The 21,664-nt window shown below is 41.6% G+C and overlaps 1 protein-coding gene across 1 annotated transcript; it reads left to right on the top strand.

Moving 5' to 3' along the window:
* Positions 1-292: 292 nt before the first annotated feature.
* On the top strand, positions 293-20,364 carry LOC308116928 (uncharacterized protein). Its single transcript, XM_080475455.1, is given in 11 exon segments — positions 293-492; positions 675-740; positions 3,503-3,576; positions 3,672-3,893; positions 4,177-4,238; positions 7,215-7,298; positions 7,604-7,776; positions 11,471-11,547; positions 13,068-13,202; positions 20,035-20,197; positions 20,200-20,364. Coding segments are annotated over 10 exon segments (1,020 nt in total). The 5' UTR covers positions 293-492; positions 675-739; the 3' UTR covers positions 20,229-20,364.
* The last annotated feature ends 1,300 nt before the right edge of the window (positions 20,365-21,664 follow it).

Consider the following 21,664-nt stretch of genomic DNA (forward strand, 5'->3'; position numbering starts at 1 on the left):
GGTCAGAGCCACAGTGTGTGTAGACCGACTGCAGCCAGGGTGTAAAGAGGAAGGTTCTTAGTAAAGACACGTCCCATGTGCAATAAATACACGTTACATAAAATAATGGGCTGAAGCTGCACCTACTGCAGGGTGTACTGCGATAAGACAGATCCCTCGTGCATTAAAAGTACACACACAAAACGGTTAATGACAACGTGGATCGTATTTATATATTTTCTAAGCATTCTGTATTCGCGTTCCTCCTCGCCTGTAGGGGGCAGCCTTACACCTTTTAGTGACTGGCTGCATCAGGGGAAGAAGAGTATGCAGGGCAGGAAGTGAACCCCGCTGTTTTTCCTTATTTATTTATCTTTGTTTGTATTTTTTCTGTGCTCTACGAAGAATCCGGTGCTCTCTCTTGTCATCGGAATTCACGGATACATGCACTTTTGCGAAACGAGGAATAGGTCACGCGTATTTTGACGTGACGAGGCATTAAGTTTCCACTCGGTGAGTGTTTACAAATCGTCACATGCCTTCACGCTCCTCGTGTTTCCGAACAGCAGTGGTATTAGTATATTATAACTGCCCCGTGTCTGCAATATTGGCTCCATATTTTGAGATCTGTGTGAAAGTGGTGTGGAATTTGATGTATCTTTATAATCCACAACCCCTCTCTTTTATACCATCAGAGATTTACTCCTCCCCCCCGAAGGTCTCCATCTTTCTGCTGCGCGCCCCACATTCCAGGCTCAACAGTAAGTGAAAACATCTGCATGATTTTAATTCAGTGTCAGTTAAAACAAATAAAGACATCGTTTTGAGACTACAATGTTGACATGGATTGATTCTCCCTCCTTCAGCTTGTCTTTAAATGTAGGGTTCCCCTGTTGACATGCTTGCTTGAGAAGCACATTTGCTTCGCATTGGTCTGAAAGAGTTGCAGGGACACATGTGAAACACACATGGTTTCTGTGAATCAAGCTGTGGAAACAATAGTTAAGAGGTTAGAGACAGGATGGCTCACCTCTCCATTGCAATGCTCATCAAAATACTTTATTAATCCAAGGGCAGGGGTTAGTTGTCTGTGATACAGCTGCTCCATGTGAAAGAGGACTCAATAATAGAGAACAAAAAAATATCTCTCCAGTATATGATGAAATACATGAGTGACACTGAAATTCATGTCCTGTCTTATGGCCACAGGCACTGTGGTGATTTCAGGAGTGCTAAATGTCTGGCTGATGGTGCTATTGTGCTTTATGACAAAGTCTTGGAGAGGGTGTTATTAGTCATTATCTAGGATTGCATGCCGTTTACAAGCCCTCACCCTGTGTAAAACTACTGCCAGAGACTCAACCCCAAACACAACAGCACGAGCCACCACAGATTCTTTGAACATACTCTGCTTGGTCCGTTAGATATGATAGGACCAGAGCTTCTTCTGAAAATAAAGGTGGCTCTGACCCTTCTTGTAGAGATCATTTAGTTTAGTTTCTTATCGGTGAACAAACATTCCCATATATGGAGGGGACATTGCCATGGTGCACACCTACAAATACCTTGATGTCACCATTGATGACAAACTGGACTGGTCCCCCAACACCGATGCCCTCGACAGGAAGGGGCAGAGCCGTTTGTTCTTCCTGAGGACTCTGAGGTCTTTTGATCTATGTGGGGATGATGGCCATGTTCTCCCACAGTGTGGTGGCCAGTGCAGTCTTCTTTGCTGCGGCGTGCTTGGGGTCGGGGGCAGGGGCGCCGTCTCACAAATAAGAACAACAAGAGACTGGATAAGCTGATCAAAGAAGCAGGCTCAGTGCTCAGTAGGGGACTGGACCCACTTAGAACTGTGGTGGAGAGGGGCACGCTGAATAAACTCAAAGCTATAATGGACAATAGCAGACACCCCCTCCACAGTCTCCTGGAGCGACAGAGAAGCAGCTCCAGTGGTCGGCTCCTGTGGCCTTGGATGTGTTCCCCTCACATTTAACTTTTTAGAATACGCCACTTAAGTTGCTGATCAATGAACAAAGTTATTACAGTGCAAATAAAGAAGAGATATACCGGTCCCCAAAAAGTCTTTGTTATGGACAGAAAAGCAACTGACAGCATAGCCTGTAGTTGTAGCATAACTAATCAATAAACAAAACTATTCTAATTTCAAGCTCGGGTTAAAAGGAAATTAACACTACTTACACCAAACTGCTGAGTTAGCCTGTATTGTTTGCTTTGATATATCATTGAGCAATGAAAGGTGCACTTTCCTGGCCATGCTTGCACACAAGAAAAACACAAGAAATGGCTTTACTTCACAGTTATTTGTGTACGTTTCAATTATCGTAACATCAATAGTTGGTACCTGTTACTCATATTGATCATATCCAGAACTCTGCTCAACTCTTTTCCAAACTTCCCCATATTAAGAAAACAATTGACAAACGGGCGCTTATATTCTTACTCATGTTTGATTCATGTAATCTACCATGAACATTATTTTTGTCTTATTGTTCACTAGATCCAACCGTCTTACTCCTTTTCTGTCACCACTGATACAACTGGCATGCTAACTCATCTTAACCATAACTCCTACACCAGTTACATTATCAAAAAAAGAACTACCAGAAAGCAGAGAAGAGAAGCTTTGGACTTCCTCAATAAGATCATCCAATCACAGACAGGATTCACAACATATTGTCACATATTTCTAACAGGAACCTTTTGGTACTGCCAAGAACACACGGAGAAATGCAGAACTGTCAGCTATTGAACGTTTAGGTTATATTGGAAAAGAGGCAGAAGCACACATCTATTCCAGAATTTTATAAGAATTCATAATTTATCCACTCAATGTAGTTATAAAATGTGTTAAGCAGCTCCTGCCTTCTATCTGTCAATTGAACTGTCACATAATTTACTTGTGATTTCACTAAATACAGGACAAAGATGTCTTCTTGGCCACAGTGTGGTTATAATGTGTTGTTTTTGTTTTGTGTCGTCACAATTCTGTCATTATAATGTTGGGATTATTTGAAGATGAGATGATACATCTAGACAAACAATGTGAATAAAGAAGAAAATTGCCAGCGACTTGTAGAGCCTGTTTTGAAGCATGTCTGTACAGGCCTGTTGAGCTTCCTGTACGTCATGAAGTCAACTTGACAGTCTAGCTTTAAAGGATGTCCCCAGACCTACAACAGCAGTACTTGTCCTTGATGCTTCAGTGTTGGGGAAATGTTCAAATGTTGTGCCTCCAGCATGTCAGATTTCAGCCATATGGCGAAAATGTCTGACAAAATGACACAATGATGGCGGTGGTGCCGCTCTGTTTCAATGTTGACAGTAGATCTGCATGTAGACCCTTCAATCTAAGTTTTCAGTCCATCTCCAGTCCAGTTAATGTAATCTGTTTTAGAATATATAGAACATTTTATAAATGTTGCAATGAAGCTGCAAAGTTAACTCTAAGAAGATAAAAGCATGTGCTGTTTTTTTTTTTTTTTTCTTCTAAATTTTGAAGTGGCTTACCGACATGGTAGAAAATCCGTTAGAGAGTCATATGAGGAGTTCTTCGTGCCACCGAATTCCAGAGAGGTGAGGGGACCTGTTTTCAAGATCTTTGCCTCATTCAGGTTTTTGTTTTTGATAGCTTATGCATTAAAATGTCGTTTCTGACTTTTTCTTTTGAGGTGATGCTTCATCGTGTGGTCAACATAGTTGATAAGAGGAGCTACATGCCACGGCCCGGACAGGAGTATGATGGTGGATACGATGATGACCAATGGTATGGTAATCCTCGACATTACCAGGACATGAGAGACTGTCACGATGAAGGTGCTTATCCACACAGTGACCGCCATTACTACGATGAGAACCCAAGCTTTCGCAGAAACTCCCCACCCCACAGAAATGTAAGTCAGGATCAGTGATCTATAAACTGAAATATTTTTGGTTTCTGTAGTTTGAGAATGAATGTGAGAAAAATCTGAACGAAACATGCACAGCCTCTTTTAACTTATGAACTGTAAACATGACTGGGCTGTATGTAAGTGTCAACGATGATAAACTGTGCATTGTCAGATAGTTAACAGCTGCGTGGAAAGTTACATCAGTTCAAATTCCCAATAATGCCATGACGAATAATGACAAAACATTTTCCAGGTTGAGTTGATGACAGTGTCATTTGATTCTCAGGAGGGGCCGTATCCACAACAGCCATATAGCAGAGACGATCTGAGGCACCAGTTAAGCGCAAGGTAATTTCTAACAACTTGTTTATGAATGTTTCCCGACAGTTTCTGTTGGTTTCAGACTAATATGTTCATATTATTTACCTACTAAAGTTCGAGTCATGAGTGCTGGAGCCCACGGTACGAAGAGACAACCCAGCCCTTCTGCTTGGTTGAAACTTTGAACTAAGTTCCAACAGCTTCGGTGAATTGTTTGTGTAAAATCTGTTTTTGACCACTAGAGGTCGGTAGAGTTCTGCCTGAAAACTGAACTGTAGCTGCGTAAGCGTCTTCGCTTTAAAAAAATATATAGTTGGGAAATTTGTAAACACTATTAAAGTCACGGTGTCTTAGAATTGAGTTAATTGTGGAATCTGAACACCCAAGCATTAAAGTTCAGCCGCGATAACAACAATATCAACACACACTGCTCTTTCGTTTACTACTTTGACATACCACCAGTTTAGAGGCCTCAGCCCCCTACCCCCCCCTCCCCCCCTCCACCCCCCCAGGAGTCATACCAGGCTAAAGAAGGGGACAAAGGGCACCAGTGTCTACTCACTCAGCCCAAAAAAATCTCACCCCCGCCTCTGCCTTTTACCCCACCCTGAGAGGAAAAACAGCTGGACCACTCCCTCCACAGACACCCACACACATGTCTCAGATACTCAGAGAAGCCAGTCTCATGTCCATACTTTTTTTTTTTTTTCAGCGTTAAATTAAAATAATCCAAATCTAAATACCCTCCACTGCACATCCAGACTCAAGTATGCAGTGTTAAGATGCTCACTCCGGTGAATTAAATGTGTAGTTTATTATACTTTGTGGCGTGAAAAGTACAGAAAACCAGACAAATTACCTGTTCGGGTTGACCGTAAGTTTTGTTGCTTGGAAAGATGCATAAAGGCATCCAACACAGATCAATTACAAGCCCATTCAGCACCCTATAGAGATTGTTGACGTTGAGCGATTGGCTTCATTTAACTTGAACCGAGCAGGAGTCACCACTTCTTCTCACGCCTGTCTTTAACACCGGGAATGTTAAAGAGCCTGAACCACGTTGTGTCCCCCACATCTCACTCTGTTTTTTTTGTCTCACATTAAAAGGTCAATTGTGGTTGAATGCTGGACTAACAATTTTGACATTATTATATAATTTAATGTTAATGGCTGTGGGACTCTTCGGGCAATAAAAACAACTTGTTTTCTGCTAGTTCGATGCTTTTATGTTGTGTTTTTATATCCAATATGTAACTACTTGCAACGACGACACTTAAGGTTTGGCACACTTATTTTATGGCGTTAACAAGTCTCCCGTTGCAATTACAATACATTCAGCCCAAACAATCTGTGATATATTTCATGAGGATCGATACACTTCTTCTGATAGGCTCCCGCTGAAGCTGTCTGTCTTTAGGACAGAATCACCCCACACTTTTTAGAATCCACTGCTTTAAACAATAGTCAGGTGCTTCGAATGTAAACTTGAAGTCAGTATTATGCAAAGGTACAAGCTGAGTCAATATAGTCCTCTTGTTTTTTTGTTGTTTTTTTTGTAACCGGACTCCCTCTTTGTCTTGCACTCCCCCACCATTGAACAAAGAGGGCATTCTGCTCTCAACAACGGTTCGTTTTGGGCACATTTGATGTGACTCACTCAGATATCTGCTGACGCTTGCAGATTCATGGGACTAAATGGAACTGTTTGAAAGCCAATATCAAGCGAGAGCTTCATGTGCGTGACAATATTGATCCCAGGATGCATCACGCCATCTTTAAATAAATAAAAAAAAATGTCAATGCTTCATAATCACAACAATATAATTGCAATATTTAGTACAGGGAAGGTTTAATCTACAGTTTGACCTGTTTAGAGTTAGCTCATTAATTCTCTCTATCTTTGTGGCCAAACCAGGTACAAGGTTTTATAGTATTATGCTACTATAATAACCATTCTTCCAAGAGATGTATTTGAAAGATTTATATTAATCTGACGATGAAACACCTGCTGTAACCTTACTCAGTGGTCTTTCTATAGGCAAATACTGATGTCGGCTGTTTTTGGTTATTAAATAAGAGAAATGCAACAAATATTCATATTCTATCTAATATTTCAGCAATTATGTGCTTGTCTCTCTCTCTATGGACTGCTAGTATCAAGATTATTACCAGACTGCAAGGCACTATTTAAGGTCAGAGTCACATTTGTCCAAATTTAATGTGGACACCAGCCAGAAAATGTGATTTTCTTTCTGCTCAGTCATTTAGCCTCGGGAAATTACGTTTTCTATTTTACCTATATGTCCTCCTACTCTTAGGTGGTGGTGCATGAATGGAAAGTCAGAATTTGGCAAACGGCATGCCAAGTCCTGGCTACTTCAAACAGACTGCGGGTCATAAAAGTTTGAGGCCTTGTTAGACCTGCTTTTTGTTTCAGATGTGGCTCGAGTTCAGCCGGAGGTCATAACCGCCAGGTGCTTTTTGAGCCGGGCTCACCGTCCGGACCTCAGGGATGCTGCTCAAATGTAAAGAGTGAACATGTATTAAACTGTTGTTATTTAGTAGCTGTGCGAGGTCTGTCAAAAACAAATAAAAGGCTGTGAAATCGCATTACACGGTTGGATATCGTTTGGCGCTTTCGAGCTTCAGTTCCATTTTTAGGCGGATACCCTGCTGTAGTCACAGCAAAGAGGGAACAAAATTGGTCCATCTGTCAGCCGACAGTTGTTGGTGCCAAAGTGGAAGATTGTATCTGCTCCACAAATTGATCAGTGTGCCACAGAGTCTCACTGAGTCTTTGTGGTTTCTGTCTTTATTTGTTCTGTTTCCATTACCAGTCGGAAAACATCCAGGACTTTTACTTCTTACAGCTTCACCGTTGGAAAAAGTGTCTACCCGACACGCTCTTGTAGATGCTGTTTTATTATTTTGCTTGTGCATTTGCTGACTGAGTCTTTTGGCCTACTCGCTTATATCTCTATATATTTGTTTTTCTTCTTTCAGGAAAAGCAGTCGATCTCACCATTTCCGCGGCCGAGGCCGAGGGTCTGGCCCACGTCCGAGACCACGGCAGGACAAAAATGCCAAGTAAATCTTCTCAAATCTTTATGATTCTGTTATATATACACCAAACTCTGTTATAAGTGAGTTAGAAATCACTTTTTAAGTTTTTCATTCGAGTAAAGAGACTGTGATCATCACTGGTTACTTCATAATGATCACTGGCGCGATCCCGGTTGAACAGCTTTGCTATTAAAGTCAATTAGGTTTGAACTTCTCTTGACAATTTCCAGCAAAACTGCACATTATTGCCTTTGTGCTAAATGCTAATGCAAAATTTCTGAAGGTTAATTCCAATGTGTCATTATTATTATTACTTCATGTTTTGACAGAGAGGATCGTGACGATTACAGGAGCTCTCAGTCCTTGGTAGTCAAACGCGACCGCTCCCCTGTGAAGAGAGAAGGCTCGGCACCCGCGACCTCCCGCTCTGCATCAGGCTCCAACCGAAGCGTCTCTCCTGAGAGGGAGAAAGGGCACGGCCATCAGCAGACGCAGAAAAAGCGTAAGTGTTTCGGTCCTCCGCAGACGGCCGAACAAATGTACACGCTCGCCGTTATCTAATGATAAGAACAGAAGAAAGTACCCAGAGACGTCTGTGCGGTGACGGAAGGTTCCACTGCTGGACAACGATCAGCTATTTTGTCGTTGTTTTTTGTCATTTTAAGTAAAGTCACAATGTTGTGAGGGGGTTGGCCTTACCTTTCATTTTAAATGTGTTGTCCAGACGTTGCAGTAATGGACTTGACCATTTGACCCGGTGACCCAGTGGATGTTATGACATCCAATAACAGAGCAGCGCTCTGGACTACCTGACACTCTGCGATTGGCCACAGTATTAAAAAATAAATAAATAAAATAATCGAAATGCGCACAGGCTTTAGGTTCTGCGTGTAAAGTTGTGAATTCCCCCTCACCGAATGCAAAATTTGTGTGAAATAGCAACGATGGAAATCATTAACCCCCTTTTCTTTTCTTTTTTTTTTACTGAGACGCATGTGACCCCAGTATGTCTAAAGGAATTAAGCCATTCCAGGTGAAGCATCTGTTTTCAAAAGAGGTGTGTAATGTGAGGGGTCAGGGTGTGCTCAAACATGTTAGGATGTTAATTACACACACACGCGCACATGCACACACTTTGTGGAGGCTGGGAAAAAGGATACTCTTGGTTTATTGGAGCGGTTTGGCATTGCGTTCAAAACCCAACATTTTCTTCAGTGGGAAAGTAGTTAATACACTCCTCAGTGACGTCTTCTAAATAACTTTGGGTTTGTCCGTTTTACATTTTGTGACTTTCATTACAAACGCTTGTTATGAAGTGATATGGCGTCAAGACTATCATTAATTTGAGGGGAAAAACTGTGAACAGTAATGCCTGTTGTCCTTTGATTTGTGAAATAAATAAAAATGTCTGCGTTGAAAGCATAGCGCCGTGCTGCGCCGCCCTTTGAAAATGCAATAAAACAGCGAGAAAACAGTTGTAGCTTCCACCTCCACTCCCATCTGGGATTCTAATTAGAACAGCAGAGCATAGTTCACAGTGACGGGATGGCGAGGATGGGCCATGTATTGTACACAGATGACTATGTGTCTTTAAAATGTCTCGTTGACGCTGACTGGGTTGTTTTTTCTTCTTTTTATTTTTTTATTTTTCACAACATATATATTCATTTACATAATTTATAAGTGGTGGCGACGATCTGGTGTCTTCACTGGAATAACAGCTTAAAATGCACGCGATCTGAGATAAAAGGAGATCAGCGTCTGTTGCCACGGAGACGCCGAGATCAGCTTTATTCCACTATCAGCATCCACATATGCATTTTCTTATGGAAATGCAAACCTCGGGTTTTAATTACATTTGTATAGTTTGCAATATATCAATTTTCTGCCTGCTGATCTCCTTCAGCTGGTTGAAGGGATAATTTGTGGAATTTGTTAAAATATAAGAGAACGTCATCTGCTTACTGGGATAATTCATGCTGGTCTCTTGTTTGTATCATTTGATCATTTGTAAACGTGTTGATAAATGATCGTCGCTGATTAGCTGCACCACTGGTCCAATGCAAATGTCAAAGACAAGAGCCCGTCTGCGTCTGTCTCCAAGAGTAAACTGACCTACTAGGAGTCCCAGTTGCTTTGACTGCAGTTCGTGGGTTTGATCATAGTGAATCTATTTCATAAAATGATGGACAAATTGAAATCGTTTTTAACTCTTGAAATAAGATTTTTCCAGGACACTACATGCAACATATTAAACGGTTTTTGGGCATTGAGAGACAACACGATGGCTTCTTCACCTTTTAACTTTTAAGTGTGTCAGCGGTTGTCTGACATTGTCTTCATGATATTTTCCAATATCTGATCAAGGGTGATGATTTGTAAGGCCGCAGATCGGTCTGATTCACTTTCATTGGGCTCCTTATCTTATTTATCATCTGTCGTTGCATTGCTCCCAAAGGGGGTATAGTGTATTATAAAAGCTTGCCAGTTGTTTTGAATCGTGCATTTTGTTCTTTTTCAGGGAATACTTGTTGTATTTCCCCATTCCTTACAGCTCCTTTAACTTGATGTGCTACTTCGTTCTTATTTTTTAAAGGTGCTTGTGTTGTTGTACTGAGTTGTATGAACTCTGCAACTGACTCTTACATCTTCTCTGCTCTCAGAAGTTATTGTTGGAATTTGTTTTTCTGTTTTGTCTTGGAAAATTGCTGCATTTTTCTTTTTCTGTCCATAATGATAACGGCATCTTGGGTACAAACTCCCTCTCCTTGTTGTTATAAGTGATATGCAGTCGGTCAAGAAAGAAAACCTCACAGTGGGCTCCAGGAACCGAGTTCTCCTTGTAGTTGATTGGTCCCTGTTGTTCTTCCTTCTTTCTGCCGCCTCTCCTACATTGTGTGTATTTTGCAGATCCTGACATTTGACAATGTTTTTCTTCTCTCCTGGATTACATTTGTTCGCCTCAATGTTTAAGGACATACACCAGTTCCAATGTTGCACAAGCCTCCCAAATTGTTTTAGTTGCGTACGTTCTGTGAATCGTGGAACATGCGAGTCTACCGAAGACGCGTTTGTTGACTCTTTCGTAGTTTAGGAAACGGAGGCTGCGGAATTGCGAGTGAATTGGGGACACGGTTCCAGTGTGGGCTTTAACCAAAGCACTCACACACTGTTGACTGTGCTAACTGCAATTATCTTCATCCCAAAGAGCCACCCTCTGCGGCGGTTCGCTATGAAGCCACAGTTGACAAGTTCATCCATTACTCATATACAGTAACATGCTATTACTCCTATCCGAGCTAATATTGCACGAAAGCGCTTCGGGATGACGGCAGGCTGTTTGTCCCCCGACTCAACTCGCTTCATGCTCTCACCGCATCTTCTCTTGCGCCTGCTCCAGGACATGACACTATAACTGGGGCATTTTAATACCCCAAACCACACGGCTTTACCCTTTTTTGCTGTTTCTGTGGGGATGTCTGTGGAAGTGTCATCCTGGGACTTCGTCGTCTCGCTCAGGGATTCGGGATCGGCTCTGCTCTGGATCGCTCTAATCACAATGAGGAATATCCTCAGACAGCTCGGCCCTGGCGGATTATTTCTAGACACACTGGAGCCAACAAAGAACAATATTTCAATTTAAGGCACAGCTGAACTCAAAGGCAGCTATTGTGTGGGAGGCTCCCAACAAGGGAGTATTAAAAAAAAAGAAAGAAAAAGCATTCATCTGTACTTTTCTGTTGCTTCTGAGCTATGACTTCCTGATTGGTCACCATAAAAAGTGAGTAATTGTTTGATGTCTCACAGTAGAAAACAGTTACTCCTCAAGGATATATGTTTTTTCAAAGATATATTGTTTTACCGCAGCTGGACAGGACAATAGAGAGGAAACGTAGTGTAAACTATAAGACAGATTACTGCCAAGAGATTTCTTTTTTTTTTTTTTTACAAGTGATGCTTAATGTGGCACATATCCAAGCCTGACCTACCACGATGTTCCTCCAGGGTTCATTTTAGTACCAAGAAAGAAATTATTTCAATGTTTTGGTTGCTGTTTTGTATTAATTGGATCGCTTTCTTTTTGCAGATGTAAAATCCAAGTCAGGACATTTTTTAATTGGCCATAATTACCTGTGGGTGATTATCCGCTCTTTTGCTTATTACGCTGTGGTGTTTTTTTTCCTTTTCCTCTGCAGATAAGCCCAGTGTGGTGGTGAGTCAAAGCTCAAGCAGCTCTGTGGAGGAATCCCCCCAAACGTCAGGAGCATCTAAGGTATAAGCAGCATTTTAGCTCAAGATCAACCTAAACTCATCTCACAGGAAGCATGGGAGAGTGTCTAGAATACATTTGGGTAATGCAGAATAAAGCTCCCGTTAAGTGAGCTATGATCAGGTATTGTTGGTTACACTTTTATACATGTTTAAGTATAAGCACATTGGCAAATTGCACATTAAAAACGAAATTCCAGCAGCATAATTACAGTTTCTTTTTCTTTTAATTTAGACCGTTTATGTCAAGTCGCATCAAGATTAAACACTTCTTTTCTCCAAATGAGACCTGGCCAAGATAGCCAGCAGCAGTTCTAAAATCACACATTTAAAACACAAAAAGAATACGATTGTAGTATATCTTTTTGAATCAAACTCAAGTTTGCTCTCAGTTTGGATGTAAAAGAGCTCAGTGAGACTTTCTCTGTTCGTCTCTCCAGTCATTCTGCGACTTTGCATAATAAACAAACGGTCTTTTGCCCAGTTCCCTGTAAACGTATGGAACAGAAACCCAGAAGACAACAAATAAAAAAATAAAAAAATCAGGAACGGCACTTAAATATTATTAAAGTAGAAAACGGTTGTTGAATTAAGTATTTATTGTACATACATGTTAAATTGTCCTGTCTGAGTAGTTGCATTGTGGACCTTTGAGCTGCTCGCTTTTCCTTGTGTTTGGACTTACTGTGAAGAATATACTGTGAACCCAGAAGAAGTGCAATAACTGATTTCAGTAATGCACATAATTCACTTATGTAGTGAACTTTAAAGCAACTTCATTTATTTTTTAATATCTCTTATTATTTTTGCATTTAATTTATTTGCGGCAATTTCTTGCAGTTATTGTGATCATTGTGTCTGCCATCGGAATGTAGACGGAAATAAGCTTTTGGTTTATAATCTCATACATTTATGTGTATATGCCTCTTAGAAATAAATGAATCTTATCATCATCTAACCAAGACAACCCAAAGATAATGTCATCCAACATTTGGATCTTAATAAATCATGTGCGAGTATAATTTGAATAAAAACATGAGCACATTGAACATTCACTCAATAGTTTTATGAAAGTCTTCCTGTTTATTAAATAAGAAGCATTTCCAATAATATGCAGCAGAAGTGCAACTTTAACATAAAGATGTAAAATGTCCAGTATTTCCATGAGTTAATGCGACAATAGAGCACGGTGAGCCATCGTCACGTCGCAGTAAAAATAATCAACAAATAGTGTCATTTGGTTCAAATGGATGTTTTCCCTCGTTGTGAACGCGACTCGCTGCTGTGTTTGCGTCACCGCGTCTTCACTTTGATCTCTCGCTGCCGCCACTCTGTAATTAGAAGGACAGACTCTCTGTATGGCACCTCATTTGTGTTTACTGTTGACATGCGGCACATACGAAAACAAGTACTCAGCACCTGTAAGGGAGCAGAGTTGTCTCTATTTGCAACACTTTGAAATCAGAGCCGAGTTTCTAAACCCGGTGGCCCCGCCGCTAACCCCTCAACCTTTGACCCCGCCAGGAACAACCTTCAGCATCTGTAGCGGAGTCGGAGGAGGTGGCGACTGCCAGCATGGAGCCAAAGCTGACACCAGAGGAGGACTTCAAGGCCCGCCGGTCGGAGGCCATTAGAGCCAAGGCTCTGGAAATCGAGAAGGTAGTAAGATTTGGTCCATGAAACGACCAAACCCTCTGTTATATTTCAGAACTTTAACAAACTCCTAAACCATGACAATTCATTACATACATTGGTTCGATCTAAACCTACATGCATTATTATCAAAGAGGACTTAATATACTGTGAAATATGTCGTCCAGACACTAAGATCTGACTGCTGTAAAACGCAGTAAGGTTGTACTTTGTAGCAGGGTTTAGCTTAAATAACTTTTTTTATTTTTTTTTTTTAAAGGAGTTTGCATTATTGTGTATTGTCTCAGAATACTGGCACATGCCTATTTAAAAAAAAAAAAAAAAAAAGAGCTCTAAAAACAGATGAAAGAAATGTGACAGCAAGTGAAAGTAGATCCTTCTCTCGCCTCATTAGCGTTTATTTTAAATTATGAAATGTACTTCCTGCACAGCCTTGGTATTTTTAACTCAAAGCTTTAATGCCCCTTTTATATGAAACCCGCCTCGTCATAATCCGATAATACACAAAGAAATACATGGATAAAGAATAGAAAGACATTTATTCGATTAAAGTTAAAAAGAAGCATGGCAAATAAAAAGGTTGAAATTTGATGTATAAATATTATATAGTATTGTTCTGAAATTGCATTAAACTACCATGAGCATGTCCAGTAGAGCAAGTGGTATTGAGTGAAACTATTGCACTTTTAAAAATATGTAGGATGCAATATCATGAAATGTACAGAACAAATGTATAATAAAATTCTAATTAAGTGGCTTTAGTCCCAGTGAGTTACATTTTATACCCTCGTATCGAAATAATGAAGCACAGGTGGTCCGGACGCGAGGTAGAGGGTCCTTCCCCTTTAGAGATCGTACCGTTGGTCTGTTTCTGTTTTAGTTTAAGCTCGATGTTGTATGATTTCCCCGTTTTCACACACACATTTTCTGTGTTCCCTTAAACAAGGTCGCATTACATTTAATTTCACAAGTAAAATGTGTGGCTGTCAGTCCAGTGTGTAATCACACAAGTCCGGAGCAGAGGTCAGAACGTTTGCAGCACATGGTATGAAGTGTGTCACAATATTCAATACAAATGTGTTTTATTAAGCTGTAAAAAAAAAAAAGGGAAAGGGAAAGTTCCTTCTGGCTCCACGTCACATGTGTGGACTTTACCCTGATTTCAAGGTAGCTTATGTATCCGAACAGCCTTATTTAATTGACTTTATGATGTGGCTGAAAGTCAAAAGAGATGATGTCAAAGATGTTCAAATGCGCCTTGGCTCGCTCCGCATTAAATTTGAGAAACACCTAATTCGAGACACATTTTTCACCGTTGAGGGAGGAGGATGAGTCAGCAGAAAAACGTCCTCAGGTCGTGATGCCTTTTGTGGCCTTCCATTTGGAGTTGCACTTTTCCCCTTCTATTCATCGTGCTGCGCTACAGTGCCACTTATCTGTTCCCGTTAAAGCGGGGCAGGAATTGCCCCGCAGGATTCAGGCGGCGGCCCACCCACAGTGTGGTACATCTCTTGGCATTAGAGCACACATGCTTACTCTGCCGTTTCCAGCTGCTTCACCAGACGTGGTGAGAGGCAGAAACCTCTGGCTGCATCTCGACTTTTAACATCTGCCCCCGGGGGGGGGGGGGCGGCATTCGAACAAACATTGATCCGTCGCTGCCGGTTGCCAAACTGAACAGATCGGGTGGTTGGCACAGCCGGACCACAGACTCCCCAAATGGGTTTAATAGAACCGGTCCAGTTTAGTTTGTGTCAAACAAAGTTGTCACACGTACGCAGTCCAAAACTCGTAATCACTTCATCTTGTTTTTTAGCATTAGTCATCTCTTAATGTGCTGTTTCAGCATGGTCCTAATACTGCATGGACATCCTTTTTACCGCAGGGCTCAATTCAATCAGAAATGGATTTGTTACACCAACATTGCTTGGTGTTTTTCAGCCCAGAGCCGAGTGTAATGCATACAATCTGTGGGTGTTTCAAGGCTATGAATGAGATCCAAACCCGCCAACAACTTCACTGACGGTTAACATCAGTGCTTATGAGACCACTTGTCATAACATCTTTTGAAATTTGATGATTTCATGCAGTTATTTTGTGAACCTTCATCACAACATGTCCTTCTCCCTTTTCTGATGCAAGAGATGATTGTTGGGTGATTCTTCACTGAACATATAATGAAAACACATGAAACAACAACAACAACAACAACAACAACACAGAAGCATAGGTTACATCCTTCTTTTGTGCTCTATTGTAGTTAAGTGCCTGGGAGTGATTTGGAGAGGAGCCCATTCATCATTTCAATCAGTGCAAATGAAACCTATCCATTTCAACTATTAACCTCTCCATCCAGAGGTCCGGTTTTGTAGTTTGAGTGATTAAACTGGCTCTTTTAATATCCTCTAATGTGTACCAGCCCTCAAGTGATTACCCTGCTTCCCTTATTATGCAGGACCCCTGCCTGCATCGGTGCTCATTTGAACCGAACCTCACATCCATGTGTATAACCCCCCCCCCCCCCCCCCCCCCAATATTCCAACACTCACTCCTGTCAGCATGTTCACAATTTGGACCTCCGCAAACATCCCATTTGGGCAAGAGGCCACTTTTTGAGGCTCGTTATTAAGGCCCCGAGTGGTGCTGTTTCTCTTGGGGCTCCGGTCCTTCATGTGTGGCCCTTTAGTATCGGGCTTAAAGATCAGCTCAGGGCTCCCACTGCTGGGAGGAAACTCCCAGAACCTCCCTGCAACCTTTTCTCTCAACATAAGAAGCATGCTCAGGTCAAAAGCAGCCCTTCCTGTTTGTTCAATTAATCTGAGACATGCTCTTACAACCAAGTAGGTGGTTATTTTAAGTCAGTCCACAATTGTTGACGCGACAATAGCAGTTGTGGTTATTTTGAACAAGACAGATGAAGATGTTTTGTGTCCCAGCTATGGGAAAGGAGGGAGTGTTTTCAGTCCCAAGATTATTACAGGATTCCAATGACTCTCAACCTTTTGTGTTGCGATTCCCCCAAGTTTTACTCTTAAGGCTCTTCAGTTTTGCGTTTACATGGCGACGTTTTGAAAACGATTTTTAGTTCGCATTGGAAATGGCAGCAATGATGAAAACAATGTCTTTGGCTTGTCAGGCCACTAGTAGGTGCTGTTGGTTGTTTTTGTAATGAAACCACACACACATTAAGAATGGGATTACATTCGTATGGACAGATGACCAAGTTGGATTGATATTCCGGGTGACTCTCAACTATAAAGCTACCAAGTCCCAGGAGAATCTGGACTGGGAGTTATGACACTTTTGAGGTCATCATTGTTGTTATTGTCCATCCACTCGTGCGTCTGCAGAATAACTATTTACCACGGCCAAAAAGTTGCATTTTCCTCCATTTACACGGTGTTTTCGAACAGTTGCATTTTCCGTGGCTCCAAGCAACCTTGTCGTGTCAACAGACGTCCAAAACGCAACGCGAGTTTTCCTTTTTCAGTTTGGCCAAACAATGCAGTGCAGCCACACCAACTCTCACTAAGATACCAAAGCCAAAGCGCTCTAACTAAAAGCAAGGGCAAACGACCCAGGCCTGCCGTGACTTTCTTTGACGACCTCGGAGCAGACGAAGCCTCTCGGTCTCCCTCCAGAGGTTCTCGGGCCCCACATGGCTTACACCGTGGCTTTCCATTGTGAAAACTGGCGCGTATCTGGAGTTTACCGAAGAGAAAATGTAATCAGTCAACAAAGGCTACAGCTTGGGAAATGTTTTGTTATGAAAAATGGCACACAATCAACTGTAAAGTGGTTAAAGTGGGCACTGGTTAGTGGGACACACACACACACACACACACACACACACACACACACACACACACACACACACACACACACACACACACACACACACACACACACACACACACACACACACACACACACACACACACACACACACACACACACACACACCAGATGTTTGTGTCAGCTCAATCCCATGTCTCCTTCTTATTAAAACCTGAAATCCTTTTGTTGAAAAAAATGTTCGTAGGAGCAGAAAAATGTTTTACTTCACAAATAGTGTAGAAATTTGCCGAAGCTTGGGATTGTGTTGAATTAGGATTATTGACTAGAAAGTGTTCCAGGCTTGGGGAAAGGGCTCGTCCCGTGCTCTGTGGGGAGAAAAGAAGGAGACCTATGACGTCGAATGATGCCGACCCTGAGCTCAGCTGGCCACACGTGTCGTGAGTCTCTCTCGCGCGGTTGAGCCGAGGACTATCATTATGTGGGGGCTCCAAATTCGCTTGACATGATCTACAGAAAGTCCAACATCTCCCACAGTCTGGTGTATTTCTGTCGGAGTCCTCCGAAATGACCTTCCCCTGCTTTGTGCATACAATGCACATTGTTATCCAGCCATAATAACGTGCATTCAGTCGTAGCTTTTCCTTGTTGCAGGAACACGCATTGTTCCCGGTGTGTACAGGAGGGTTGTTTAGGGATGCAGGAATGAAAAGATGAGCGGGAATCGGCAATCCGAACGTGCTGCAGCAAGCCTTGCTCGGATTTATCGTGAAGAAGAGAGACGGATGAAATGAAAGGAGAAGCAAAGTGGCCGGCGGCGTCGTTGTAATGATCAAGTAGGACATAAAATGACGACCCTTAATTTTCACCCTGCAAGCTCTGTGTCTAATTTTACCATCTCGCATCAACTTCTTAACCTACTTTGGTCCCTGTCTCACTCCCGCAAATGTGCACCTGTGATTTGCTTCTCCTCCCAACAGGTACCCACTTTTTTCTTTCTTTTTTTTTCTTTCCCATCATGAGCTTCTTGCTTGGAAAAGCAGGGAATGGTTCCCATATGAGGAGCTGTTTTTCACCCTTATTATTTTTCTTTCTGTGACCTTTTTTTTTTCTCACTCTGTTTTAAAGCCCCACCCAGTAAAGCTTCTCTTACATTTCCACTGCTGTTAAAACACATTTGTAGACTCGCACTGGGGTTTGTCTCCTTTTCTCATTCAGCGGCGACCTTTTTATCCTTTATTTTCCAACACGGTGTCTTTCTCACTGCCTTCGCGAAAGGTTAACTCGTGTGACATTGAAGTTTAAATTGCTCCTGTGTTCAGCACAGAGATTTATGGATGCACAATCAAGACTTAGCTCGGGCTCACATTGCATAATATGTATCTAGGCAGAGAAACGGCAACTTGTGGTTTGAAATTTCCCCATAACTGACAGAAGGCTGGAATATGGCTGTTTAACCGGTTAACCTCACATTTCTGTTTGAGCATGGACTCTGATTTAAGTTGACAGGCAGCATTTTTCTTTTCAGAGTTACCAAAGCCAGTGGCTCAAGTTTTATTGGCGCTTAAAAGACAAGTCAATAGCGGATGAGTTATTGTCAACTAATTTTAGTTCCACAGCCTACGAAACCTACATTCTTAAAATGGCCGTGCGATCTGCACATGACACAGATACGCAGCACCTCTAAGGAGGCTGCAACTGTGTGATTAAGTCATTACTCTTGAAAAATCAGGCCACATCTCCCGACATTTGATTTAAATTGACACAAGTTATTGTTTTGCACCTGATTGCGTTGTTACCAACCGAAGAAGCGCCGATGGATAATTATAGAAAATCGATTGTGTAATTGTTTGTATATTTTCTTCTTCTCGCGCTTACAGAGTGGCTGTTTTAAGCCACAGGAAAAGTGACCCGATGACTTTACCTTGACTGGAGTGCTGATTAGGACAGGCTCCTGAACCGGCCAGTGTTTTCCCCGACCCTCTCTGTGGTTTTAGTGCAGGGCCCTCACATTCAGCCGTTCCTCTCCAGGTGATAAAGATGTTGTGAGCTTGCACCTGGGACTCTAATAAAGAAGTTAACAGCCGTTTTGGGCCGGCAGTAAAATCTGAGAGGGATGTGAAAGCTTGTTACAAAGCAGTGTGAAAGAATGCCCGAGCGCCACTAAACATACTCTGACACCTCGTGTCCCCTTCGTTATGGGCAGACACACAATCGCACAGGCCCACATACACACATTCAAACACACACCTGTTTGATGGGATAAACCAATTCACCAGAAGTGGAATTCATGAATTGTGGCGGGGGTCATTAGACTTTGAGCAGCTGGTGGCGGAGGTGGGAAGTAACACAGTACAAGTACTTAAGAATACCTTTTACTTTTAAAGACAATTGTCTATACTTTCTTTATATTCTCAAAACTAATTTATCTTATTCTTTATGGGGGACAGATTGACAGAGGTGGACTTTATTTCTGTTGAATTGATGCTTTATGTGGTGAATCTGACAGACTACAGTTTTAGAAAAAGCAGCAGTTGTTTGAAGTTTTGTGCATGTCCATATACTGTATATTGTGTGTCATTGACGTTAACATTCCATTTTTACTTTGTTCTTCACTTGTATTTACTTATTTTACTTTTAATTTACTTGTAAATTCTGCCGGTTAACCAGATGCTGATAAAAAATCCTGATCAATTACCTTCATTTGCAACACGAACAACCAAAAATATGTTAATTGTCTCCCTCTAAAGAGCACGTATGATCTTCAGGAACGCATTTTGCTCAATATGAATAACCTTGTATGACACTGGTTATTGTCTCTCTCTTTCTCTTTCTATCAGCCACTGTAAGTCCATAAATAATTTGGGTAGGATAGTAAAAAAGGATGGATGAAAAGCTATAATCATCTTTGTTTTTCTCAAAGAAATATTTTCTCTCTTTAGCTCAAAAGCCTTGCTTTGTTTGACTTGCTTTCTTCCTCTCTGTACCTTCTCAGTATTCATAATGAGCACTGGCATCTCTGAAAGGACTGTCTTCTGTGCAGCATTACAGGCAGGACTGCGAGACATTTCGCATGGTGGTGAAGATGCTGGTGGCCAAGGAGCCCAGTTTGGATAATCTGCTGCAAGCGTCGCTAGATGAGAACCTGAACGAGCTCCAGCAGCGCTGCCTGGACGCCCTCAGGAGCTTCGTGACCGAGCTGGACAAGATTTAGAGCAGACAGACGCCTCAGCATGAGCCACACATCGAAATAGTCACTGTGGACCGAGGAAGATGTAGTTTATTCTAAGTTTCTTTCTGTCCCTGCCACAGCCCTTGAATTCACTGATGTATTAACCAATGATTGAACGTTACTGAAGCTTTATAGATTTAACCAGCTTGAGTTCGACTGAAGCAGCTCTCAGAAAGCAGTGATCAAGGGATGGTACCTTAGTGTGTTTTCTCACAATCACTTCTGTGTTGTAACTCTGTTTCAGTATCTGAATTTCTCGCGGCAGTTACAAGATGTAAAAGACGCTATGTGTAAACACAACTATTTTACAATCTGTATTGAAGGGCCAAATGCTTTCAATATATAGATATATATAGTATTTTAATCTGTGAAGTTCATAAGAATCGTGTTTTTTTACTTATTGTGGTTTTAAAGGAGCTGATGCTCAAATACTGGGAGATTCCGCCATTGCAGTATGTATGATACATGTTTGTGTTTTACTTACCATAAATCAATCCATAGATAGATACTTTATTCATCCCGATGGGGAAATTCACAGGTTACGCACAGAACAGAATAGCATTGCACCAGGAATAAAGAATTAAAGAAGAGAATGTGTACGATAGTTGGATAGTGTGACAAGTACCCATGGGTATGGTTGTGTGTGTGTTGGTGTGCGTGCGTGTGCGCATTGCACAGAGAGAAGTCTGGAAGTGTGGTCATCTTATATTCAGATTGTGTGATAAGCGGTGACGAAGTGATCATGCTGGGGGATGAGAAGCCACCTACAGGTGCTGGATGTCATTAAACTGATCACAGGCTTTAAAATACAAGAAGCAGAGTGATCTTGGCTTGTGTGAAACCAGCAGGGTGGGTGATAAGGAATAGGCTGAGGACACTACAGATTGTATTAAAACTGAAGCATCAAGTTCAGCACATGCCACATGACTCCATGTTCTAGTACCAATGTTTAAAAATGTTGACGGCTGTCTAATTCCAGGTGTTTTTATTGTCTTTGTTTTTTTGCCTTGTTCTGCAAAATCCTTTTTTCAGATATGAGCTTGGTAACAGAGCGCTCCTCCTTTACCAATGCAATACTGTTACTTCTCTTCGGCTGTGGTTCAGGGCCTTTTCATTGATTGAGACACAGCATGAAGGAAAACCACTGTTTGTGCTATTACTACTCAAAAAGTGAACCAAAAAAAAAGTTTAAATAAAATTTTGCTTTAATCTATCTGTGCATTATTGTGATATTTTCACATTAAGTCACCCAGAATAAATACCTTTGAATTCTTTATAAAAATACACCACGCTATAAATCGGAGGTGTCAAACACATTTTAGTTCAGGGGCCACAAACAGTCCAATTTCATCTTGAGTGGTTTGGACAATTAAAATAGAGCCATGATGAACTTTAAATTGAAACTTTACAGTTTGTCTTTGTGGTGCAGAGTGTACTTGAT

Source organism: Lipophrys pholis, assembly GCF_963383615.2.
Source record: "Lipophrys pholis genome assembly, chromosome: 11".
NCBI lineage: Eukaryota > Metazoa > Chordata > Actinopteri > Blenniiformes > Blenniidae > Lipophrys > Lipophrys pholis.